This window comes from Myiozetetes cayanensis, unplaced genomic scaffold, assembly GCF_022539395.1.
Source record: "Myiozetetes cayanensis isolate MyiCay16 unplaced genomic scaffold, myiCay2020 scf3, whole genome shotgun sequence".
NCBI classification, from domain to species: domain Eukaryota; kingdom Metazoa; phylum Chordata; class Aves; order Passeriformes; family Tyrannidae; genus Myiozetetes; species Myiozetetes cayanensis.
The window spans coordinates 45,900,238-45,927,634 of NW_026087521.1; the positions used below are offsets into that span (position 1 = coordinate 45,900,238).

Sequence of the window (27,397 nt, forward strand, 5' to 3'; positions counted from 1 at the left end):
ATGTCAGCAGTGTTATAAACCTGCCTGCATCCTTCAGTTACCATCCTTCATAAACGCAGCTTCGAAGTGGGTGAACATGACGAAAAATTCACCACACATCCATGTGTATGCTCATGAAGTTTAATCAGGGTCTTCAAAACTCTCACATCTCTGTCCCAAATGCTTATTTATGTTTCTAATACTTTGTATCATCCCTTTTGACTTCAGCACCATATAAGCTTCCTTCCTGTGTTCCTTTAACAGCATATTTATCCTAGGGCAGCAGGCAGTAAATTCCTCATAAATTTTTTAATAGAATCTATTAGTTATTCCATGTGACAGGACATAGGTTCACATACTGCTTTTGATAAATTAAAATCTGCTTTCTGCTTTCTAACTTTCATCCTGATCTGATTTGATTTGAATTTGATCAAGTTTCTAGTCTAAAATCCTCACACTGAGTTACATACAGTGGTAAACAAATGAAGGGTAACACTGAAAATCAAAATGTTTGATGAACATACATAGTTTGTTTTGTAGAGACAGTCATCATCAGTTATAACTTTGATGCTTAGTGGGTTTAAGTGGTTACTAAGCAAAACTTTCAAGTTATTTACCTCATTTCTATTCCTCATATAACAATATATTATATATATTAAGCATGTACTTCTTCACTTTCATTGTTTCTGAAACTAAATTTTTATGAAAAAAGAGAGCCAACTCAGAGATGAATTGGTAAATTTGCATGTATTTTACAGTTTAAAACAAAATTCCTGCAATATCCTAACATAGGCAAAGTTCAACTAAAATACAAGGATAAACACTGATCACATTAATGAGCACACAGTAAATTTACACAAAAAAGAATGACAAATGGTTGATGTAATAAGTTCCAATTATACAGAAATAACTTTTGTCATAATAGGCAACTATTATCTTCCTGCACTGTCCTAAGTACTGTACTAAATTGTGGAGCCCATTATAAATTTAGGAACAATAATTTAGGTCATGTAGTAGGACAGGCATAACTACTGACAGACAATGAAGTGGAGGTCTTAAGAACCTATAATTCTGACTAAGAGAAGTATTAATGCTACTTGCTTACAGGTTTTAAAATCCTAATACACATTAATTTACAAAAAGAAGGGATCATATGGCATATGACAGTATAACATGTAAGATTATGTCTGAAAGAATATTTCTGTTATAAACAATTAGATTTGCATTGCTAGGAACTTTTAAAGAAACAGTTACATGAATTCTGCACTGTGTTGCCTCCTCCCTGCAAATGTGACAATAATGGAACAAATACTGAAAATGATCAAGCAAACTCTTGCTGGAAATTAATTTACATGACTGTTACTATTTTGAAGAGATACAAGAGTTTAAGTGCTTTTGAAAAAACTACTTAACTCTCTCCAAAGACCCTCAAGTACTTCTTTTGAAGTTCCAATGTCATTTAATTCACTTAATTTCTTTCAGGATTATTAATATTGAATCACTACCTTTAAAGTATCACACTGCTGTTTTTAAGATGTGAATTTAGTGACACTGTCTAATCTTGAGTAAAATGTGCCTAAAGTGTAAAAGTTAAATGCCTACATTACATACATCTATAAACTGCTTCCTATAATTTTATCTCTGTGATTATAGGTTTGATTTGCCTTTAAAAAAATATTTCCCTATATAAAACTCACAAACATTCCTTACCTTAGTGTCACTGTACTAAGTAACCACTCAAAAGCTTAGCTGACATGACAGAGGTGTCTCCAGAGGCACAGCAGGTATTTTCATGCTGCTATTGCTTTAATATTCAGTCACAGTCAACATGAATGATGGAAATTAAACGGGGAGTAAAAAAACAATAGAAAATTCACTGTGCAAGTGTATGGATCTACTGCATTTTGGGTTCATGCACAGTTCTGGTCCTCCTCTCTCATATAGATTAAACCAGCAGAAGTATAATATAACCCACAGACTTGGTGGAGGACTGAAGTGGGCACTTAGGAATCAGCTGCATCCACCACCTTCTTCAGCACAAGAGGGAGAGTAGTGGAAGAGCCAGCTGTGGCAGGTTGCAAACGGTACACAAAATAATTCTTCACACCACGCAGTCTGTGGTGTTTCCTCACCACAGGATGCTTATGGCTATCAGAACTTACAAGGCTCAAGGAGAGATCGAACAAGAAACCTGCTCAGGGTTACCAACCGCCCCGAGACTTGCCTAGTTCAGGAAGCCTCTGAGCTAGAAACCAGTACAGTTCTCTGGGGAAATGATGTTATAGTTTGAGTTCTAATCTTAGACTTGCCCTCAAATGTCATCCTCAGACACTGGAGAACGCACAGGGAGAACTCCAGCTGTCCTTACAGCACAAGACTTCTGCAGCACCTGGGCAGTTCAATTGTGTTGGCTCTCACTACCACAACCATTCCAGCAAGGGTCTTGTTAATTATTTATCTCCAGCTCTCTTTCCTTACCCTGCTCTGTAATCTGTAATTCCAAACTGATATGCAAAGAAGCTGAAGCAGACTTCTCAGTGGTTCCTTTTAAACTGTATTTCGTCAGTTGTTATTATATTCTCTTCTTATTTTGGCTAAAAAATCATGTGATCTTTGACTCATCTTTCAAGAAATGACATTTCAACTCTTACATTTCTTATGCAGCCTACTAAGCTATCACTCAAGTCTAGTCTTTAAGTGTGGAAAAAGTTAACATTCTCAATAAGAATATAAGTTATGTATCATAAATTATGTAAGTATTATACTGATGTACAGAATGACATGTATTTATTGCCAAAGTCCCTAAACACTTTTTACAATAAATTTTTTTTATCTATATAAAGACGTTAATTTTATATCTATAAAAACATATATACACACACACCTTCCTTTTTTTAATGCCATGTTCATGTTATCTTGTTCAAGTGTGCACCTTCAGCAAGGCTGAAGACTGGGCAATGCATGGTGACTATGCACTGTTGTATTACTCGATTTTCAAGTCTGGTGAATGCTGAGCTGTCCGTTTATTTAATTTTGGATAATTGTCTTGTATTTCCCACTTTCTGTCACTCAAACTTCCGTTACTATTAGCATGACCCAAAATAAATACAACAGCACTATTCAAAGTCAACACTGTTTAAAATACAACCAGCCTGGCTTACTAACGTTGTAGGAGTTGCTAGACCACGTTACTGATCTGTTTTAGAATACATACATATACTTTAAGAAAATACAGTACCCAGCAAGGTACCACCACTGGCTTTGCTAACTTTGAAATAATGCCAACGCTAATGCTAACAAAAACAAACCCAGAAGATAACTCAAACAAGACACTGAAATCTTTCCGTTATGAAATTACATGAACTTATGTTTTAACGTAAGTGGAAATGTCTTTTATTACTTCATAATTACGAGAACTGTCAGAGTCAAGTAAAACACTGGTGTATACAACCAAGAAGCCTGCTTGAGGAATTAGCTAAAACCAACTATTTCATAAAGATTTTTCCTTTAACTGCAATTTAAATTATCCACAAAGCCTGACCTGAAATTACTCCCAAGTTAAGCAATTTTTAAATAAATCCATGATGTTTCTTTTCCTTGTCCATCTACAAGAACAAAGACCTACACATTACCACTTTCTTTCCTGTGCTGGATTTACTTAACTGGATTTACTTAATCTGAGCTTCAGAGAGCCTGCAGAATTGCCTGGCATTTCTTGGCAAGGCCTCAGTAACTGACATACTGTCACACATCAGTCAGCTGGTGGATTAAAGAAAGAAAGTGTTTTCATTAGGAATGTAAATGCATTTTAAAACACATTTTATGAATATATAATATCACATACTCAACTATCTCTTTCTTTTTTTATGTCCCATGAGTATCTCTATTATGTGACAAAAAGACCAAGCTGGTTTTCAGATTTCACTGCCTAAATTTTGGAATGATACTTGCTTCAGCTAGCTTTAATAAAGAACCAAAATCACCTGTCATACAGCGCGACATTATCCCTTAAATCAAACATCTCTGACAGAGCTGATTAAGTCCGCAAAAAAATGTTTTATTCCACAACTGTTATCCACTGTGGACATGGAAACCATACAAATACATAAATATGTGTTTTAACTTCATACAAATAAAGTAGAAAAGTGGAGTTTTTTCTAATCAGAGTAAGTGATATTGAACACTGTGGTAGTTTTAATCTAGGCCTTCCTTGGTGACCAGTTTGTAACCAAGGAAGGGGCAGTGTTCCCAGTATTCCATACGATTTTTAAGCAAATTGGGGTATAAATAAGAAGAGAGGAGAGGCCTTCGTTCTCTTCTCTTCCGGCGAGGTTCAGGAACAGTGGGTCCTTGCGTTGGTCTCACTTATCTAAGGCTGAGGCCCACAGCGACCGCTGGTCTGACACGTAGAGGATTGGAGAGTGCTGGCCGTGTCTGCCAATCCTGCTTTTCTAAGGGATGTGGTGAGATCTGTTTTGTTAGTTATTAGTATAGTTCTTGAGTTTTATTGTGTATATCTGTTCAGTGTCCCTTTTTGTCCCCTTTTGTCCCTTTTTCCCCTTTCCCTATCCCTTTGGGGGGTGTTTGGATTCCCTTTTGCTGTATACATAGCATCTTAACTGTATATAACTGTAATATACATAAAATACATATTTTTATATAACTAGCTTGATTTTGGGTTCTTCAATTTGCATAGTTTTTTTTCCTTTGCCCTGGGGGAAGAAGGGAGGGAGAAGGGGGGGCTGCTACTGTGGGTTCGGGCATTTGGCAGGGAGCCAGATCCAAACCATCACATAGAATTTGACTGCTGATTTGGGTACCGAATGGGGGCTGAACCCAGGCATGTTCCATACTCTAAGGATGAACTCTGGGCGACAGCAAGGCTGCCACAATTCACTGCTGCTACCTGAAATGTGGCTCAAGGTCCTCCCCCCACAGAAAAGAAGTGTAATTTTGATTTAGGTTTCAGAACTAGATCACCATGGGTACACAGAGAGGGTGCTGGCAGAAGGGTGGAGGCAGAACCTCACTCACCACTCTTAGCTGTAACTTGACTTTGGACTGGCTCGACTATAACAAAAACTCAGTAAATGTCCCAAGAATCCGCTACCAGTTTTTATAGGTCAGGATTCTACGTAGTTTCTTTTCCACCCACCTTGACCTCACCCTTGCTCCAGAAAACTTCCGAGGCTGTTTTTAATTTTCCATTTTGATAGAGAATGAAAAAGTATCAAAAATCTGTATTTGTGAAACTAAATATTCATTCTCTAAACAGCCTTGCATTCATGAAGCTTGTGATGCATCATGACAAGCTTTTAAGATTATTTATATAGGCCTCTCAAATGCCACTGTCATATAGTTTAATCACATTTTGGCATCATCTACTACAAATTCACTTAATTGATCTGAATGCATGCTCTGTTAATAATTACTCGGTTTTTAAATGTCTCTCAGCAATAAAAATGGAAATTTTTTTAAATTGAAATAAAAATATTTTGAACAAACTGTTGAAGAAGCTGTTGTCAAGAAGCTCTTTATTTCTTCAGAAAGTGTAGAATGCAGGCAGGTGAATTTCTGACATTTTAGAGCTGGTATGCTGCGCTGCACAATACTTAATTACACTGCTATAAGGCAGTCAGACCCACTCAGTAAAATTACTTAATTGCAGGTGACAGGTCCCATATAAGATATAAAAACAGAGCAACCACTCAATATCACTTAAAATAGTATTTATTCATTAAATAAGATGAAATCTCTGAACTACTGACTACTAAAATATTCAAAACTTAGCAAAACCTCAAGGGATTCCTTCCATTGCTCAAATTTATCCATTTGAGTACAACAGTCATGTCCAGAGCAAATATTCTTCACTTGGACAACACAGGGCAAAAAATATTTGGCAGCAAATTTGAAGAAATATGCTGAAAGAAACTCAGAGAAACATGGCCTTCAACCTTTGATGAGAAATGAAGTACCTCAATTACTAAAATGGCACTGTAATGTCCTGTATTTTTTTTTTTTTTTATTTGGGACAAAAAGGGTAGAAATTTTTCCAAGGTTTCTGTTTAAACTACAAAACCAAGAAATAATACACAAGGCAAGGAATGAGATCAAGATATCTACAAAAAACACTAAAAAAAGCCTTTCAAAGTTGACTTCACATGCAGTGAGGTTTTGCCTTCAGTCTGGATACCAAGACAAAGAAGATCACAGTCAAGTGAAATATATTCAAAGCCAAAAACCTGCCTTTGAGATTTACGTATTTCATAGTGTTTAGAAGATAATTCTCAGACAGTATTTTTTCTCATCAGAATCTGCGCTGGAACACAGGCATGGTAGTTCTGTACCTCAAATCATATAAGCAGAGCAAACCATCAGCTAAAATCACAACTGCAGAAGGCATCACACTACACCAAATCCTTCAGAAAACTGTTTTAGCTACAATTTAAATCAATGTGAGTCAGCATCATAGCCAAGTTACAAGCATACCTGGACTCTATCCTTGCATCCACACACATAACTACCCTGTAACTCCCAATGCAAACATCTGTGAAACCACACTGCCAACCAAACCAGGAAACAGAGGATCTGGTTCCTTTTTGCCCAGCTTTCAGAAATAAATCGTGTTGGTTCGTTATGTGTATTTTACTTTTCTGTACTTAGGAAGTCCATCTGAATACCATTTAAGAACAAATCTCTACACACACATCAGTGAGCCTACACTAACAGAAATTTGATATATTTAGAGAGTCCAGTTCTGCATCTAAGCATCGTCTTCTGCCAAACCTGTATTCTACTTGTGAAGGAAAACAATTATGACTGGACAAGACCTCCACACGGCCCTCCAAGGCTACTGCAGCATACTTTCAGGCATGGAACTTTCATGCTCACTTCACTTTATAAGCACTTCCGCACATGAACAGAGCCTCTAGGTTTTGTGGGAAGAAACAAAGCAGAAAGGGAAGAGAGAACACTATGCTGTGCAGTGTACGTGGGATGGAGAAATCATACTGAACAGTAATAATAAAAATGGATGTATACCACAGCACAGAAGGGTACATACAGACTATAATAAAAACACTGTCAGCATGGTGCAAGGGACAGTACAAGGTGCAGTGTTTAGCTGTGACAAATGCCAGTGACTTGCAGTAATCTGTAGCTCTAGAATGAGCTCTAGCAATTCTGGGGATTTCTACCCTCCCACCCCCCACATTTTTATACTGATACTTTCCTCCAACATCAACAGAAAAAAATTACTGATTAAATACCAGTAAGCATTTCTATGCTCATATTTTCAATTCAAGAACATTGTCTTGAAAATATGTTGTAACACACTGTTTTACTTCCACGCTCAAGGAATCACACAAAGCAGATGGAATGGGAGTTTCTCAGCTCCGTTAATGATATGACATGATTACAGCCACAAAGGCATTTGGATGTTCTAAGATAGTATTGCAATGTGTCAATTTTTATAAACATTCACCCCTCTTATCAGAGCATTAACTAGTCATTAATGCCTTAAACCTAAAAAACACTTACGCACTTTACCGTAGCTGATCCTTCCATTATTACTCACACCTGTAAAATTACAAAAAAATTATGCAAGTGTTCGTGAGAATGGATCCTATGATCACATCACCGAGCTAAAACAGACTAAATGGGGATAAATATTCTACAAATTCATGTAGCCATTTCTACCAGACTCTCACTTGTTTTGGTTATTATGTGCGTGTGTATCTATCTATATATAAAACCAAAACTTGACAAATAGAATGCTTTCCAAGTTACTTACATATAAATGTAAGAGTTGTGGACATATTTTGGAACATGTCTTGCAATTATTATTAAAAGCATGCTTGGAGTTCATGATAATGAATTTCATAATATTAGAAAATACAGACACATTTTTCGCTTTCATTATAGAGCATATGTATTTAAAGTATTTGCATAAATTTTACACTGAATTGGGCTTAAAATATGCATGATTTGGACGTTACTTCTAGCCAAATTACATTAGTATGTCACTGGTAAAGAAAAAATTCAGGAGCAAATTTAGTCATCAACTCCTACAAATTACCATTTAGTATTTACAATATTAATGTCAATACATATATTAAGGTAGAACCTAGAATTGAAAAAGCAAGCTGGCACATTGTTAGTATGCTGAATGAAAACATGGTAGAATGAAAAATAAAGAACAAATCCACCTAATTGATTTTATATGTTGAAATATAAGAGACCATGAAAAGCTTTTGTACTTAGCTAAAAGGCTAGCCCAAAGTATACTTCATACAGTCCACAGTTCATAAGGCTTCAGATGGATTATTATGCATTTCAACTGGTCACTTTATTTTTATGGTTTATGCATCTGATTTGGCAATGCTTCCTCACTCAGAAGCCAATTATGATGAACATAATTTGTAAGGAAGATTTAATTATACATAGGTTTCTGGTCACTAAATAATTTGATGGTGTTCAAAAAACCACAAAACTAATGGTTATTCTACATTCAGTGCAATAGCTCTGTGCTAGTGCATTGAACAATATGGGTTGATCCCTGCTAATCCCATTTTGCTGCTCACAGATGAGTGATGCATATTGAGATTGTACTGACATTACATGATGAAGGAGGCTGTGTATGAAATGAGATTGCATACAAAAGGTTAGCTGATTCAGTGGTATCCATGTACTGCAAATCAAAAGTTATGTTATCTATTTTTACGTCTGTGAACTACAAATGGGACAATTTGTTCTCCATTAGGAGTACTGTTCTTTCAGTCTTGAAACAACCCACTCAAAGCTGGAGCTAATGACAAGGTGGGCCTCCGGATGGGAGCAACAGTTATTTGAAATCACAGGCAATTGTTTGGGAGAAGAAACATTTGACAGGGGGCTAAACAACACAGGTTATTGCCAAAAGGTGATCATAAGGAAAGGTCCCTGGTACTGTGTACAAGTGATCTACACCTGGAACGGCAGCACTGAACTGGAACTTTATTTTAAAGATTTTAAAGAATATGTATGTGAAAATCAGGAGACAAGCATGGATTCTAGGTCAGCACAGATGTGATTTTCTATAGACATAGTCTCTACAATCTCTACAGTCCATTAACACAGCTGTTTCCTAAGAAGGAAAAAAGCTAGCATGTCTAAAATTATAACCTTAAGTGAACACAGCCATCAGCATGGAATGACAGGAGACAAGATGAGTAATTTGCCAGAAAGTAAAAAAATTAAACAAAACTGGACAACAACACTGGAACAAAACGCTGCTATAAAGGGTCTTCAGTGTTCAGGGTCTAGCCTTGACTTCTGGCATGAAATGCACAGTTGCAACGCCCTTCAACTCTCACTTCTCAAGTTGATGATGTACGACTGCTTGAAAATAAAGCATATATGAAGAACCACTTTCTGAAGGCTATTTGTATCCCTGGTTTTGATTCTCTGTAGATCAAGATACTGGCACGCCTTTTAAAGTTTTTAAACTGTGCTTTTAAAGTTTCTTTAAGAGCAGATTCAAAGCCTGTAAACTGGGCACATTTGGTTTTCTCTGTTCCTTAAGGCAAAGGAGCTGTTTGTTCCTAAAAACAGAACTAAGGAGACGGTTACTGCTGCCTTCTGAGATCAGCACCGTCGCAGTAAAGGATGCACTTTCAAGATCTTAATGCAGCTATTCCTTTATAAAATATTCTTCAAGAGGCTACATCCTCTCATGTGTCCCAGCAGGATATTTACAGTTAGTACAGGCTTCTTACCACTCTGATTTTATAAAGATGCCAAGGCCTCATTTAAGCAATCCTTTGCAAGCAATTATTTTAAATGCCCACTGAAGGATTTTTTTCCAGGCTATGTTCTCTACCAAACTTATCTTTCACCAAAAGAGAGAACTCATTTCTTGACTGTTTTTCCAGCGCTTGTCATTGCCCAAACCCTACTCTTTCCAAAATACCTTCATCTGTGAGAAAGTTCGAGCTTCCTTTAGGAAAACAGGACTAGGAAGCATTTTCCAGCTCTACTTTCTAAGAAAAGTAGGTTGGAAGGGAAAGAGTTGGAAGGCAAAAACAAAGGAAAATAAAAATCCATAATGTAGTATCTTGTTCATCTCTGCAAGATCAAAGATAGGACAGATACTAATAAATGCATTCTGGAAGAATCCAAAAAAAGTAGCAAGTGTCAGTAAAACTTTTTTTAGTGACAGAAAATGATGAGTAAAGATTACGCACACCAAAAGTACAGTTTGTATTTCTTCTTCTTTCAAGAGGACCAACAACACTTCGAATGCATCCAGAAAGACTCTACTAAGGCATCAACAACATTCCGCATGTATAAGCATAGCATATAATGTATCATAATATTAGCATATGAAGTTCCTTTTGGTCAATTAAATAACATGGAAAGCAAAATAAAAGGAGCACTAAAAGCTAAATAAAACCATTGCAATTAGAAACATTTTCTTGAATTGTATTTTTATCACTTTAAGTATCTGCTGAGAAATTAAGCTTGTCACAGTTTGGCAACAAGCATGCAGAAGACATCTAAGTATTGCTGTTTGGGATAATTCTCAGATAAATATTACAAGCCACAAATGGATTCACACATGGTTTAAGATGGCATAAGCTCACATTTCTGTAAGCAAGTTATTGTGTTCTCTATCCCTTGAGTAGACAGCCAGGACATGGTCCAGTTTAAAGTAAAATGCTTTTATTCTTCCTGGATTCAATTTTCAAACAAATCAATTCAGTAATCCAGTCCACTACATTCACTGATGCTGGGAACAATTTTTCATGCTCATTTCTTAGTGTGAAAATAATTTTCTTAGCACTTATTTACATAACAAAATCAATCTTGCAGAAGTTTATACAGGTCTGAAGAAAATATGCATCAGTAACTAAGGTGAATACAAACAAAATCACATGGCACAACGCAGTGTCTCAGAAAGGACTTAGTAGAGATCAGTGCAAAAATACTGTAATTGTTGCTTCAGAGCAGACTTGTTGTATCAACACATAAAAAGTTGTAAGAAACCTTGTTTCCCAAAATACTGGGCATAGCCCATGATAAAAACAGGACAAAAGCAATGAATATACCAGGGATAAAGGGCAAAACCAAAAAATGTAAGTAACTTTGTTTTGCCAAAGGTAAATACAACTTCCAAAACCTTGGTATGCAACTTAACTGGAATGGAGTTTTAAATGTCTGCAAGGCAAATTCCATTGCATCTACCTCTGCTCAAATTTCCTGGCCCTGTCAGTTTTCAGTGGGAAAATTCAGAATTATTTACTGGTGTGAAATGAGGGAAAAATAAAATTCAGACCACTTGATAATTGAAAAAACTCTTAGATGTCAGCAGAGTAAAAAAATAACACTAATCAGCACTGAGGATGAAATATGAGTTAAATGCTTCAGCCCAGGAAACAGAACAAGCAACAAGACCTCTTCCAGTCATTATTACTGCAGATTGCATTCAAAAGCTGTATCATCATTAATGTGGACTTTACAGCAGCCACTAGATTTATGGGATCAGCCAAAGACTTATGTAAGATACACAGGGGCAAGCTGGTTATCCTGAATGCTCCTAGTCACCCTCATATTGGTGAAGAAAAGTACTACTGAGAGACATGAAGAGATGACACAATTCAGTGCCCTGCACCACCAATGGGAAGGTAAACAGTTTTATTTATAATACTTAAGCAATTATTATCAATCATATTACTAAATGATTTTGAGAAAAGACTCAATTTGAAGCCATATGAAGCTGATCTGAGACCCAGTAAATTCATACAATGGGTTTGTTTACTGAAAGAACATCTATGACCTTTGCTGCACATGACATAAAAAGATAAATTTAGGTAGTTTTTGACAAAAAGCTGTTTTGATACTTTTGATAAATATTGATATTTTTTGATATTTTGATAAATAACTATGGCAGTTGAATATAAGATAAACCAAAAGAAATGGTTAGGGAGGAAGTCCCTGCAGCTCTGAAAACTAAAATAAACCCCAGTAACACTCACTTGAGTGGGGTCTGACAAAATTCTTACACTTCCTACAAAGTGAAAGATATGCTTACCGTTATCTTTGCTGCTGTTTTCTTCAATTGTCATTTGTTCTGCCAGCTCAGACAGCGATTCATCAATGGTCTGGCTTCCCCGCAAGGTTAAGGAAAGTCTCCTCTTAAATTTTTTCATTCTATCGATATTAAGTCTGGCTTAAGGAAGCCTGCAAACAAAAATAAACAACAACAAATGAGAAAAAATAAAGCAGAAAATGAAATTTAATTGCCTGACATAAAAATATAGGAAGACTTACAGAAAATTTAGGCAATATCCAAGTTATCCCTAATATCCTTAAAGCAAGATTACTCTACTGGACGAAAGAAGAATGTCGGTAGATGCCCATAAACTTTTACAATTTTTATTTCTGTTTGGGAAAATAAGAATCTTTGTGTTTAAAAAACAAAAAACAACACAACAAAACAACTAATTTGATCACTAATTTTACAATCCAATAATGAAACAAACAGTTATCTGAAAACTTGATGAGTATGTACTCCATTGCATCCTCCACAGTCTCTTCCACCAAATCCTCCAGAAGGAGGCTGTAACCTTCTCTTTTGAAGCCCATTTGTTTATGATGATAACTTACTGAACTCCTCTATATTTTGCCCTTTTCACAAAAGGAGGAAGGGGACAACGCTGAAAGCCCTAAACACAAAAGCAATTCTCAAACCCGATGCCACCTAGGGAAATAAGACAGCCAGGGCCTGATAATGATGACTAAAACACTATTTCTCTAGAGCTGAGCAGTAAGACTAAACTGAGAACAAAGCAGAAGGCACTTTCTCCATCGAAAGTGGTAGTAAGCTAACAAGCCATATTAACAAAGCTCCAGGTCAATAAACGTGTTGCCATGAGTCTAAGCTGGTAAGTGAACTTTGTGGTGTGCCGTATGTTTGCCCTTGCATGACAAGAGGCACAAGTCCTTTCTTGGTCTATATGGACAATTCAACCCTGACGTTATTTTACAGTAACTTGTTCATCTGCTCATAGCCTCCCAGATTCACATGTGCAGTGTCCAACACAAGCAGAGCATAGTTTTAAGTCTGAGCTCATACTTTTTTTTCCCCTCCATCAGCTTCTTTGCACTCCAAAATGTGTCATTTACATACAAAATCAAATTTTCCTCAATGTCCTCCTTTAAACAGAGAAATGAAAAAAGTAGTACGTTAAAATTCTACATTTATTAGATTGACAGCACTCCCTTAAGTATACACATTTCAACTGTGGAACTGCTCTTTGTTTAGATGCTCCATAATAAAAAAGGAAATCAAATTGGTGGAACAAACCTGGAGTGGTTGTTGGTGGTAGGAGAATGGACTAAACATAGACTAAACTATCACAAGACTAGATTGCTTAGGACAGAAAATAACACATTAGGGATGGATAAAAGAAGACATTTGGGATATGAGCTCCAAAGTCTGAGATGAACAGTAAAATCACTGGTAAAGTAACAGCTGCATCCAAGGGGAAAGAGGTGGAATACAAATCAGAGTAACATCTCAGACAACCACAGTTAGTATAAGCAGAAATAGTGGGGCACTGGGTACAGACATACAGAAAGTAAAATATACTGATGAAGGTACAGTTAAGACAGCAGTTTCTAAACTGCCCCTTTAATGCACTACTGTATGTGCAATAAAGCCACACCTTAGTATAAGAAATTTTGCTCTCTCTCATTCAAAAGCAGGATGTGCTTATTGTTAAAAAACTGCATTCAGAAAACATTCCACAGGGAACATTTAATTCTCCTGTTCAGGACCAGCTTTAAAGGCCTTACTTGAAAAGGTTTTATTTCTGCATTTAACTTTTCCAAAACAATGGCCTCTGTTTCTCTTAAAAACCCAGTTTTGTAAAAAATTCGGAAGGACACATCATTTATATGTAGTTTTCTCAATTCTCCCACAGCATTCTTTGAAATCTGCATCTTCCTACATGTATTATTCTCAAAAAGATACACGTAATTTTGAGTTATGTAATACCCTAAAGCTACCTGACAGCACAATTTCTTTCCAATTTTCCACTTGGGCAGTAACCGAAAAAACAGGTGCCTTCATAGGTAAACAGGCTGCTCCTGGATTTTGATCCTGCAAGTATTTAAGCTTACACAATTTTTTTTAATTAAAAAGAAGGTCTACTGCTGAAGAATGTTACATATAAATTAACAGATGGGTGGATTAGAAAATCTCTAATGTTCTAAAATGTTCTAAAATCTCAAGCTAATAAAAAAGCAAGTATTTTCTTAACTATAGTTACAACATTTCTCCCGTTAAAGGAAGGTTTCATAGAGCAATGAAATACCAATTTTGCTAAGATTCTGAATAAGTTCACAGCTTGATTTTCCAAGAATTTAACAATAAAAAGGAATAAGGAGTGGGAATGTACATGTGAACAAATGCTTTCTTGTACTGAAATGTAATTCAGTTTTTTTAAAGGAAAAGATACTCACGAGAAATGAAGCCAAATTGTCCTCCCTTAAAGCACCAGTATTCTTGCTAATTCAGATTTGTAAAGGAGAGGGGAAAAAAGAATGGAAGGAGGGAGTGACTAGTATTGAGCAGTTGGAAACGTCCTGTCTTTCTGACTTCTTTATTCTCACAGCCAAAGTTGTAGAGTCTGCTAAGTCTTGGTAGTTTGAGACCAGACATCAGTGAATGGAGCTTTGAAAAAGTCACCTACACAATCCAAAGCTAGCACTGTTTCTCTAAAATGACAACAATTTCGCAGAAAAGTCCATTTTAATTCAGTTTAACAAAACTGGAGGGAAATTATCTGACACTCATTTTCACAATTCATAACAGATGCATATTTATCTCCTTTTAACAGTAAATCTAATTTAAATCCAAAATGGAGTTATTTGATTAGTAACAGCCACGTACCAGCAATGATTAGATGTAGCAAGACTCATGAAGTTTCTCCAAATTCTTAAAAATTGTGAGAAGAATAGACTGTTATTTTTATATTTAGTTTTAGAACAGAACCCACAGCTTGACTATTCTATTCTGCAAATTTATCTACTCTGAATACATAATAAATCAAATATTTTAGATGTCACAGCAGATAGATGCACACACTTGAATGCAACTAAGGCAAATTCTAGTCTTCTGCAGACAGAATGAGGACAGGCAATCTCATATGATACTATCTGATACAACCCACAAAAGCTGGCAAAGACATATTTGTTCAATTCTTATACTGATATGATATGAAATGAAGGAAGCAACAATGTATTAAAGGAACTGCTGCTTCTTACAAAGGATCTGCAGTCTTACTCTGACAAATTGGTCTTTTTGTCTTTAAAAGTAACATAAGTTAATCCTTGAAAAAAATGCTAAAATTTACATTTTCTGTTTTCCAACACTGTCATCAACTCAGTTTGTTTCAACAGTCTTAAAGCCATGTTGAACCCAAAGTCTCTTAAAAAGTTATCTTTATAATACAGTTCTGAAAACAAACTTCAGTTTTTAAATCATCCAGGTTAAGATCAGTTTTAAACATTTGGGTTCTGGCTCATTTTCTCTGAATCAGACCAATCCTTCCCACAATGCCTGTAGTACAGCACTTCACATTGAGCACCCACAGATGTTCACAACACCCTGACTATACAGCAGACAGACATTAAAGCATTTTGATTCCAAAAGAAGTAACCTAACCAGATGCCACACTCATATATTCACCAAAAATCAGAGGCCTTAGATGGACAATGGCCAAAATTCTCAGAAACCCTACGAGTTCCTTCAATCTCCCAGACCCTTGGTACCTTGATAGAGGGGAAAAAAGGACTGCAAAAGATCTTCATACACAGTTAACACGTGTGCTTAATCCCTGTAAGTTTAAAAAAAAATCAGCTAAAATGTTCAAAATTAATTAAGTTATTTAACAGCTTAAATTTTTGCCACTTCATTACAGGAGGGTCACAAATACCAAAAGGCTACTAAAATTTTGCTGATTCAAAGCCCTTTGAAATCAAAGAGAACCTGTCCTTCAACTTCAATAAGCTTTGCATCAGTTTAAGTGCTGACTCTTCTGCTTCCAGAAGTTATATTGCATTAAGATACATCTACATAGAGATTAAGCATTTTAAAACTACTTTTCAACTTAGATACACACTGAAGTTGCTATTTGACTGCTTTTACAAGCTGCTTTACAAGGTAATAGGTGTCTTTCAAACATCTAAAGGCAGTTCTTGTTCTGGAAAATTCACCTGTAAGGTAACAGCTGAAGTGGGGAGGAAAGGAGAGGATCAGAAACCCTACTAACAGCATGAGCAACAGGATGGATACAGCCCCTAAGGATGGGTTAGCAAACTAAAGCCACAGGCATAAGACATCAAAGAAAGCAGGTAACAGCACTCCATATGAACTCCTTGTGTCAGAAAGAGAGGTCTGAAAAGCTTAAAGTGCTGCAAATGGTATTAATTGAGACCAGAAACAGGAAACACCTGTCAAGGAAAAAAGAATTCTAAAAAGAAAACCAGCTTTTCATCATGTAATCTATATTTAATAAACTGTTCTCAATCTACCTGAATTAGAAAAACAAAACTATTGATCACATCAGCATGTTGCACATCAAATACAAAGCAAACTAAGTACACTAATGAGAAGTATATAGATAATTATCCAAGATCATGAACTGTAAGTTTAAACACTCATAAAATTCACATATAGTACAGACACACTTTCTTACAATCACAATTCTGTTCTACAAGAATGGATTACAAATACAGCATCCTAGTCATTGCACCTGTTCTTTGTATTTGTTTCAACATCCATTTGTTCCCTTCAATGAAAAAAATGTTCTACTGCATTTTTCTACCTCTAGTCTTTAGAAACAATATGAGACTCACCAATTAGACTCTCTTGTCAGGAACACAGTTACTTAAAAAGTTGTTAGCTTTATGCTGTATTGGGTCAAAGAACTGACACTGTACAGATTTAAACAACATCTGACAAACAAGGCCTTTGTTACTGATGAAAGAAAAATAACTGTGGAGTCAAATACCACAGCTTAGTTTGACCTCCCAAGTGCAAAAAGGGCAAAAGGACCCTCAAGAGCCTTTTTCTTATGAATAAAACAATATCCAATATGGAACTAAACTTTTGATGTGAAGCCCCTTTTTATGTACTTACAGAATCACAGCCAAACAATCACTCAAAATTGGAGGTAGAAAGGTACTCACAAAGGTTAACTTTTTATTTTGAGGATAGTTTTACTAGTTAATGTAGGTAAAGAGGCTCCTCACAGAGGGAATGAGAGCATCTATATTCAGCTCCTGATCTAGATCATCAACTGGAATTTGAACCATTGCAAACAGAGGAAATATATGGAAATTACCCTGTTCTAATTTAATTTAGTCTGTGAATACTTTTCTGTATCTTTACACTCCCCCCTCCAGTCCCTCTGCCTTTAAAGAGTAAAGAAGGACAAAAATTAATAGAAGAGGTTTTGGTTTGTTTTTAACTAATCCTTTAAGTTAAAAAATATATTGATCATTACTACAGGCCTATTTAACTACCCTACTGGTATAGGATTTAAATAAATGGAAAAAAATCAACAAAAACACCAAATCTGCCAAGAGAGTCAAATCTTGCAGTCCGTTTTTCATATCCTATGTTTCTTTCTCCGGACTCAAAAAACTTTACTCAGGTAATCACAGCAAGGCTACATTCTCTACAATATAGACATGTATTCTCTCCCACACAGATTCAAGCCATATCAAATAGCAAAATCACCAGAGACATACTACTTGACAGATCTCCCTAGATTAGATAGATTGTACTGATTAATAAGTCCATGCTAATTATCAAAGGCTCTGTTCTCTCAACTGCCAAGTGAAAAAACACAGTATGAGTCTGGTTAAATTGGCTGACATTTAAGCCAACAAAACAAATGAGCTGACTGGCAAAGCTTCTTGCATTTGCTCTCAGATCCATAAATTGAAAGTCTTTTTTCTATTGAAGGGAAAGGCAAAAACTATTTATGCACGGATGTAGCATAAATGCTACCACAGACCCACAGAACTTTAAATCCTGGAAGATATAGTGAGTAGTGGAAACCAAAAGTAATATCTGTAATTTTATGAGCTTTGATTAGTAAGTATTAAGCCTTACTGCAGTATTCAGGAAAAAAGTATTTGTTTAAAAAAAGAAGCTGTGCACACAAAGCTTGCTATTGCCTAGTACTCAGGTTATTTTTGTAACATATTTACAATGGTGCAGTCATCACTTCTAGGACAATTTTCCTCAGACAAATTTCCTCAGTGCAAATCAGCAAGTTTTTGGAAGAAAATTGAGTGGAAAACCTCTTCTGGGTTCTAGAAGACAATGATGGTATTAAGACCAAAAAGCATCTGCAATCTTTTGTAAATCTGAGCAATTCTGTCAATAAAATGCATGATTTTCAAGGCTTGCTTTTTTATTTCCCCCCCATTGCAATTCAAGCATCAAAGAAAAGAATCTCATACCAAAGATCCTTCTCCCAAACTCCAGTAGCTCTCAGCCCAGCACCACCTGTCCCGTAAGCATCTGAACTCCTACAACCAAGAGTTTTCCACATTTGCTTCTTCTTGTGCTCACAAGAAAGTTTTATTTACAATATGAGACCTAAGGCAATGACAAGCTTTCAATTTATTTCGATATTCTTGAGACACCTGATTTGGATCAACAAAGAAGAGGGGAGCAGGTTTCTAAACAAGATTAAAAAAAACCAGTTTGGCCTTTTTTTCTTAAACAAAAAATTTATTACAGTGAGGAAGCTGTTGAGGAAACTTTATGATGGCCTGCCTGGAAATTAACTACCAAGTGAGAGCTCATCCCAGGAAAAAAAAACACCTTTGTAACTGTTAAGACTGCAGACAAAAGAAGGTAGTCATAAAAAATTTGTTTTCTGTGGCTAATCACTGTAAATTTACAGCTCACAATTTCTCTTACAAATGTCAAATTTTTGGGTTTATTACATATTGAATCTGAATACATGTTCTGTATAGCTGTGAATACAAAAAAAGCCCCACCAAGCAACCTAGAGAGAAAGGCCTGACATTAAAGCCCACAAAGCAAATGTAAAATCAAACCCTTCCATAATTACTGTAGGCAGACGACTGTACCTAACAGTAATATTAAAGAGCCATGAATGGTTTAAAAACAGACAGCTTTGAATGCATTTCTCTTACATTTCTATGTACATGCAGAAGATAAAAAAAACCAAAAAAACAGCTCAGGAGGAACAAAGTTCTCTCACAGTAACTGACAGTTTGGGTTTGTTGATTTTTTTATTTTTCATTTTTTTAAGAAAGGACAATATAGCAACACTGGAAAAATTTTCAATTAGTGAATTAAGAGACCAATAAGCAGTACAGATCGTGTTCTACAGCACTGATGACATATATGTACGTTTTTCCAACATGTAACAACCCACATACAAGATCTCACGCACTGAAGGCATTACACTGAGGCACAGAACAAGACGTAAAGAAAAAAATTGTATGAGAAAATGGACACTTTGGAGACATTTAATCCATACGATTTATCAGTCTCTTCTGTATTTCATATTTTTCTAGAGACTTTTGATGACAGAAATATTGTCCGTGGTGCAATTACTGTTCCTGAAGTAACAGATGGATAGAATACCTTGGCTACAACTAAGAAAGTAACTACGGACAGAAACAACAGCCTAAGCAGGTTTCTTATAGTCAGGTTGAGCACATTTAATACCTCCACTGAGGTATTTCAAAAGTAATTCCAAAGGAGCAGTAAATAAACTTATTCTTGCAATAAACAATCTTTGAACTGTGATTCAAAAATTTGTTCGAATGCACAAATGTCTTTTATCTAAACTTATAAACTGCTCTGATTTAATAATTTTTTAAAACTCGCAAATTATTGTCTTTTCTTCCCTTCTCCAATCCTGTATTTGGTACAACCTCAGAGATTCCTCAGAAAATCTCTGAACAACAGACAATTACAATTTTTTTCTGCTGTATTGATTTTTACATAGCAGTCAAGATATCCCAGCATGGCACCAATTTTTCTGTTATAACATTCAGACAAATGTTGCTACATCTGTCTGAAGTGTTCATGGTGCCATTTAATGGTCAACTGAATATGCACACATGGATCATTTCAGTATCCATTGCCAAGGATACTAAACATGAAAGGCACTATTCCTAATGCAAATTATTATCTAGCTGACAACCTGGGAAAGAAAGAAGAGTTTTAACATATGTTTGCCAAGCAGTTTCACAAATAGCTATTTTGGCAACAAAAAGGTGGTGGCAATATGCCCTCCAAGGCAGAGAGGAAAGCATAAGCCTGCTTAAGCCAATTTAATATCTCTACAGAAGTAGAGTAGTGATCACTAGGGCAAATCAAATCCAAGGTAAGACTGTCCTCACAGGGAGCACTATGACAGAACTGCTGTGTACCAGAAAAGCAGCCTGAAAAAATGCAGTTTTGCCTTAAGCTTATTTAGCTTAGCTAAACAAAAACTGAGATCTGAAATAAAACTATCTCTGAACAAAATAAAGAACACCAGCAAATGCTGTTGAGGAAAGATGACATGGGAAAACAAAAACAAATGCATGTGAAATAGAGAGAAGCACAAGTGCTTTCATTCTCTGCAGCAGGTTCAGCCCCTTACGATTCCCACCACCAAGTAACTACATGCAAACACCTCTTTTTCTGTCTCTATACTTCTCCTGCATCAACATCCTGTTTCCATATTAAGTCAACAGCTGACAGCCTTACAACAGGTATTCTTCAGGGTTCAAGGAGCCAAGGGAAAAAAAGAATTACATCTTCATTTAAATATAAAAAATAAAGCAACTGCCATGCATCAAGCTGTCACAACTGTCACTACTGGCTTAAAAATCAGGAACCCTACATGGAGACTAACACATAGAGACTAAAGATCACTTGATGCTCCTTTTCTTTGCCTGTGCAGATAACTTCTCCTTGTGCGTCTTTCACAATCTTATATATTGGTCTTCCTCCAGGTAACTTAAACTATTCAGACAAGAGTTCCCAGATTCTGAAACTAAGCAGAACAACTAAATTACAGCTACGTAATCTGGGCGACTCCAGTTAATCAGTTTGAGAGGCCACTCCCTCCCAGACTGAGCAAACAGTCTGGCACATCAAAGGACACTTACTCAAACATCACATTACCTTCACTTACTATAAACAATTCTCTACCTGAAGGTATCCAAACGAGTTTTCTGGACCTTGAACAGAGACCAGCTGAAGATTAAGAAACAACAACAGGTTATACAGAACTGAGACAGTGACAAGACTTCAGTGTGACTCAGTAAGGAGGAGACAAATGGCAACAAATAAAAAAAGAAAAAATATGTATTTGTAAGTGAATGTCAGATCAGTAAAACTGCATTAGTATATGGGAAACCTCGGAAAGTAACAACTATTAATGTCAGTCAATACCATTAAACCAGACACAAAGAATTAGCAAACAAAACCTGAAAGACAAGTAGTCTCCAGATTTCTTTTTAACAGAATTTAAAGAAGGTAAAATAACCGTGACTAATACCAGGCAAGCAACACTGATACTGTCAACAAAAGCAGGCCCACACACATGGCAAATCAGTATTTCTCTAGGATCCTGCAAGCTACAGGTTAAAGGCTAAGTAAGGATAGACGGATATTTTATTACAAAAATCTCCATAAAGCAGCAGTGAAAGGATCACACAGTACGTACAGAGCACTGGTCTGAAACATTTAGTTGTGCTGGACAGACCCATTTGCTTTCTTTTGTTTCTTGAGCAAGAAGAAAAGAAGTGACATTTTGTATTTGTCTTCAAAATAATTTCTTCTGATTCATAAACACCAGCATTCTTCTGCTGTTAAAGCCTAATGCTTACAGAGTCTCATCCTGGCAAGGACTAACACTGAGCCAAACCCTTCCACAGTAAACTAATTCACATTCTGGGTGTTAAATCACATTGCAGAGGCTGATATTGCTATTGCTGTCAGTGACCTGGATAAAGTTGATGGTCACCGGTGGTGTCCCCCAGGGATCCGTGTTGGGCCTAGTTCTGTTTAATATCTTTACTGATGATTTATATGAGGGGATTGAGTCCACCATTAGCAAATTTGCAGATGACACCAAGTTGGGAGGGAGTGTCGATCAGCTGGAGTCAGGAGGGCTCTTCAGAGGGACCTGGAACAGACTGGAGAGATGGGCTGATTCCAATAGAATGAGGTTCAACAAGGGCAAGTGCCGGGTCCTGCACTTGGGCCACAACAACCCCTGCAGCGCTACAGGCTGGGGACAGAGTGGCTGGAGAGCAGCCAGGCAGAAATGGACCTAGGAGTTTGGATCGACAGGAAGCTGAACATGAGCCAGCAGTGTGCCCAGGTGGCCAAGAAGGCCAATGGCATCCTGGCCTGGATCAGGAACAGTGTGGCCAGCAGTGATCCTTCCCCTGTGCTCAGCACTGGTGAGGTCACACCTGGAGTGCTGCGTCCAGTTCTGGGTCCCTCAGTTCAGGAAAGATATTGAGGTGCTGGAGCAGGTCCAGAGAAGAGCAACCAGGCTGGGGAAGGGACTTGAGCACAAGTCCTGTGAGGAGAGCCTGAGGGATCTGGGGTTGTTTAGCCTGGAAAAGAGGAGGCTCAGGGGTGACCTCATCACTCTCTACAACTCCCTGAAAGGAGGTTGTAGCCAGGTGGGGGTTGGTCTCTTCTCCCAGACAACCAGCAGTTAAGACAAGAGGGCACGGTCTTAAGCTGTGCCAAGGGAGGTTTAGGTTGGATATTAGGAAGAAATTCTTTACAGAGAGGGTAATCAGGCATTGGAATGGGCTGCCCAGGGAAGCGGTGGACTCTCTGTCCCTGGAGGTTTTTAAGGTGAGACTGGATGTGGCACTTAGTGCCATGGTTTAGTAATCACGGTGGTGTTGGATCAAGGGCTGGACTTGATGATCTCAGAGGTCCTTTCCAACCTAAATGATTCTATGATTACTACAATCCATCAGCCTGAAATTAAACAGTCCAAGGACCTTCTAGTTTTCACTTGCAGAACTTGTAATTCAGATTTATAGCTTTGCTTTCTCTAAAATTAGTCTGCATTTCTGTTTAATAAAAGGAAACCCAGGAGAACACCTTCAAAAGGACGAGGGATTGAGGTCTCATCAGTAATTTGTAGAAGCACAAAATAATCAAGTACTATCACACCGAAATTTAAGTTGTGCATCTTGAATGCAGTTTCAGCACAACACCTGGTAAACAGATCTTTGAAGTAAATAAAATGAGCTGTTAGATTTTTTTTATTATGAAAAACAAACTACACTTGCTTTTAGAGAAGGTTTTTTAAAGTTAAATAACCAAAAACCCCAAACATTTAAGGTTCTCCTTACACAATTATCTCACTCTTACATTCTGATGAAAACATCAGAATAAAAATCTGCCAGGCTGTTGCCATGAAGTGATTTTTTTTATCACCCTGTCCTCTATGTTTTTAGTACACCTTTATAACACGACTTGAGAATTAAAGTTCTCATTAGCTGAATGATAAACCAGAATGACAGAGGCATTCACTATTACTATGTACTGCAGTAAACTACAGGTTTACTTCACATAGAGACAAAATACACATACACAATTGGCCAAATTTATGCTTGTGTTGAGTGACAATAAGTAAAGTTAGTTACAAAGTTACACTAGTTACAAAGAAATAGTAGTTTTAATGAAGGCCTGATTACAGCAACCATATCTGTCTACTGAACTGTGTATGCTTCCTTCTGCTCAGTGGTTGACACGCACTCTTCATTTCTGCCATTTCTGATTTTAATCATACGAAATAAACTGTTGGATTGCAGTCCAGCCAATATCCCATCTAAAAGTATATTATACATTCATAGAGCAAAATAAACTCATACCTTTTTCTTTCCAACATGGTACATGTTACATAGGTATTATTTCTAACAGTTATCCTCTAGGCATTACCATTTCTTGCATCAGAATGAGTCACTAGAACAAGCCATACCCTAAATTTACTGGAACTGAGAGCAAATCTAAATACAGTTAGGTATCAGTTGACTTCATTAATCTCAAGGACTCTTTTTTTCTCAGGACTCTTTTTTGTTTATTATTGTCATTTAAAACAATTGGGACCATCTAACTGCTCCAATAGTTTTCTGGGATATTTGTATCTTTTCTTCCACACTGTTGGTAAAACTTATGACGTTTCTCAGCTGTCCATCTCTGAACCTTGTATGTCCCTAGCAGAGGTTATAAGGGATCCCACTTTTAGAAGGGATCCCTGGAAGTGTTCAAAGCAAGGTTGGATGGGACTTTGACCAACCTGGTCTAGTGAAAGGTGTTCTTGCCATGGCAGGGTGTTGGAATGAGATGATCTTTAAGGTCCCTTCCAACCCAAACCATTCTACGATCCTATAGCTTTGGATCTTCACAACTTAGCTATCTCTACTGTTGGAAGCAGGGTCCAAAATGGAGCCATTTATCATGAATAAAGATAAAACAGACATAAACTGTTATGTGGTTATGAAATATTTCCTTTCTGAATTCACTATGATTATTGAGAAAGAGTTGTAGGAGAAACCTGATGGTAGCAAATGTGCTATGCATGAAGTGCTTCTGTCTGGCTAAAATTATAGTAGAAGCATATTCACTTTGGCTTTATACAAAAAATATAAACCAAACTCAGGTTAATGAAAGTAAAGGTGGTTTTCAAGAAGAATGACCAAATTTGCTAAATTAAAGAGGGTTTGTTAAAAAAAATAATTCAGAGAAGCAACAAGTGAAAATACGTATTATCCTGGTATACTGTTACTGAAACCAGACAGAGAGAAAAAATTCAGAGCAAAATCTCATAGAAATATCTTTGAGGATGGCAAGCAGCCAGGCAAACATACAAGAACTGCATAGATTATAATGATCAAAACACACTCCTAATCTTGCTGCAATCTTCACTTTAACAGCTCAACCTCTACTTTTTTTTCCGCATTATAATTTATACAAAAGTTATTTCAGTTGTCTGTTCAGCTTATCAGTCTTCAATTACATTAACGCATAAAACCTACTGAAGAGGAATTATGTCCAATCACCTTTCAGTCTTAGGGAAAAGAAAAAAGCAATCAGTTATTTTCAGTTAGTATCCTACCAATATTTAAACACCTGTTAAAAAAGACTGTGAAGCAGTACATAGCTTGCTCTTGTTAAGAGAAGTTACTCTGGAACGTACAATTTAAAAAGTTGCAATAAAACAAATTTTAAGGTTAAACATATATTGATGCTTCCATGAGAAAGCAACTAGAGCCACTGGAGAATGAAGGTTGAGCAAGGAACTGCAATGGGCAATGAATGACAGGCACAAACTATTAAATTACAAAGAGAAGAAACTGAAGAATACTGGAGACTCACAAGGTATTGAAAAGAAGTGAGAGAAAGGACTGGAGAAAGCTGCATGCAACAAGTTTTCTCACCAACAAAAAGGGAAAACGATGACAAGAGATTTGAGGTACATTTCAAGACAGCAAACTGAGTATTATGCTGCCTAATTACCAGATCAAAAGCCCACACATTCACACGATGCAAAGCAACAGAGTTCTCCAGCTTTTCTGTACAAATCTGTTCAAAACACTTTAAGTGTAACTCTGTTCCAAACCTACACTAAACAGAGGATCAACTGTCCTACAACAGCCACCAGAAAGCTGAAAAGCAGCATTGTTACATGTTCTGATCAAGTCAACAGAAGTGTTATTATTTGCTTACACTTCATCTGGACCAAGTTTGCACTGCTGAGTGATCCTGCAGTGAGAGTAATGAACAAATCTGCTATTGCTAGAGGTGCAGCTGAGATCTGCAGTACAGGAGCTCGCACAGAGATAGCTGTAGTGACAGCTTTCCAGAGTAAAACAGCAATCACAAAGCCCTACAGCCCCCTAAGCAATCTTATTCCAGGCATCAAAGAAACAAGGGTTTTCAAGAACTCCAATTTTAGGTTGATGTTCTTACTTAGTATGTTGTTTAAAAAATATTTTCCACCATTACCTGAGTAAAATTTGTCTCTTTTCTTTTATTTCTATTGTTGGTCTAACTACTCTCCCAATGAAGACATTAAAACTCCTATCAACCTCCTGGAGAACCACCAGACCAACGTAAGACACCTCAGAGACTAAAACCTTTACTTTAAATTTCATTTGTGAATGGAAGTTTTCAAAAATTTATATCACCTCAAGAAAGTTTATAGTAAAATATGAAATTTTCTATTTTCCAAACCTGTGATGTCCCAATTCTCAAGTTTTTTCAAGAAAAAAGTTCTATAACCGCTCCTAAGCTTAAGAACCAAGACCATGTTGAAACTATGGCTCTGTCTTGCCCAGGAACGAGAACTGAAGCCAAGATAATATTCTCCTCTTGACTCAAAGTCATGATTTTTACTTTTTACTTAACTTTGCAAAATTAGTCAGATATCTATAATGTGTCTAGTTTCAAAGGGCTGTTCCTTCAGAAATGACTCCTAAGAAGGACACTCAAGAGTAAAGGACAAAGTTTGGGCTAGTTTGTAGTTGTGCGGTCTTCTTACAAGAATAATTCAAGAAAGATTGAAGATATATCATCTCCTTTACTCGATCACAAAACATACTAATGATTTGCCACATCCAGTTAGTGAGCCCTTAAGTGCCTATGGCAAGTTTTAATCTTTAAAGGAGAATGAGACAGAAGATCTCCAGAGCTTCAAAGATCTCTGGTTTCCTTTACTGTACACAGGATGCCTTAAGTCAACTTCAGTGTTACTATCTCAAAATCATTTGAACATTTAGTCAAAGGAATAATGAATACAGACACCACAGAAATTATCTAATTCCTCTGAGACACAAATATATTATGCAAGCTCTATTTCGGTATTCTCTTCACTTATCCCATCCTCATAAAAGCTGGAAACACCAGAATTGTGAAGAAACCAGAAGTCACACCATGAGAAAATGAAGAATAAAGTCTAAGAACAAGAACAGATTTATCAAAAGTCCTCAAAACCCAAAAAGGAATTTTGTTTTATTCAGAAATATGGTATTATTCAAAATGTCTCTTTAAGAGAATTGTAACTCATTCCCCTGCAGGTAAACCAATAACAATTTCCTTTTTTAGAAACAGCAAAAGACAGATGCTGTGATTTATGTGAAGATGGTAGCACAGAAACAAATGACAACTCTTACACAGAGTAAGAACCAGAGCAGTACACAAACCTTCTTACACTGTTTAGATAAAATTGTCAGGGTGTGCTGCAAATAAATTTACTGTTTTTTTGTTGAATCAGATATATTTTAAAGGAAAGGTAAAACACTTAAAAGTTATTCAGTTTTAATATCGTGTTCTACTCAAACTATTTGC

The 27,397-nt window shown here is 36.6% G+C and overlaps 1 protein-coding gene across 2 annotated transcripts in view; it reads right to left on the reverse strand.

Annotated features, from left to right (window-relative positions):
- Window positions 1-27,397, reverse strand: part of CDK17 (cyclin dependent kinase 17) — a 91,240-nt gene that overhangs the window by 41,191 nt on the left and 22,652 nt on the right. Inside the window, exons 2-3 of one of the 2 annotated variants that reach the window (XM_050323435.1) lie at window positions 12,050-12,198; window positions 7,519-7,557 (exon numbers count right to left, since the gene is read on the reverse strand). In XM_050323435.1, coding sequence (XP_050179392.1) covers window positions 7,519-7,557; window positions 12,050-12,167 — 157 coding nt within the window. In that variant the 5' untranslated portion in view covers window positions 12,168-12,198. The remainder of the gene's footprint in view (window positions 1-7,518; window positions 7,558-12,049; window positions 12,199-27,397) is intronic. The other variant, XM_050323436.1, reaches the window with a different exon arrangement.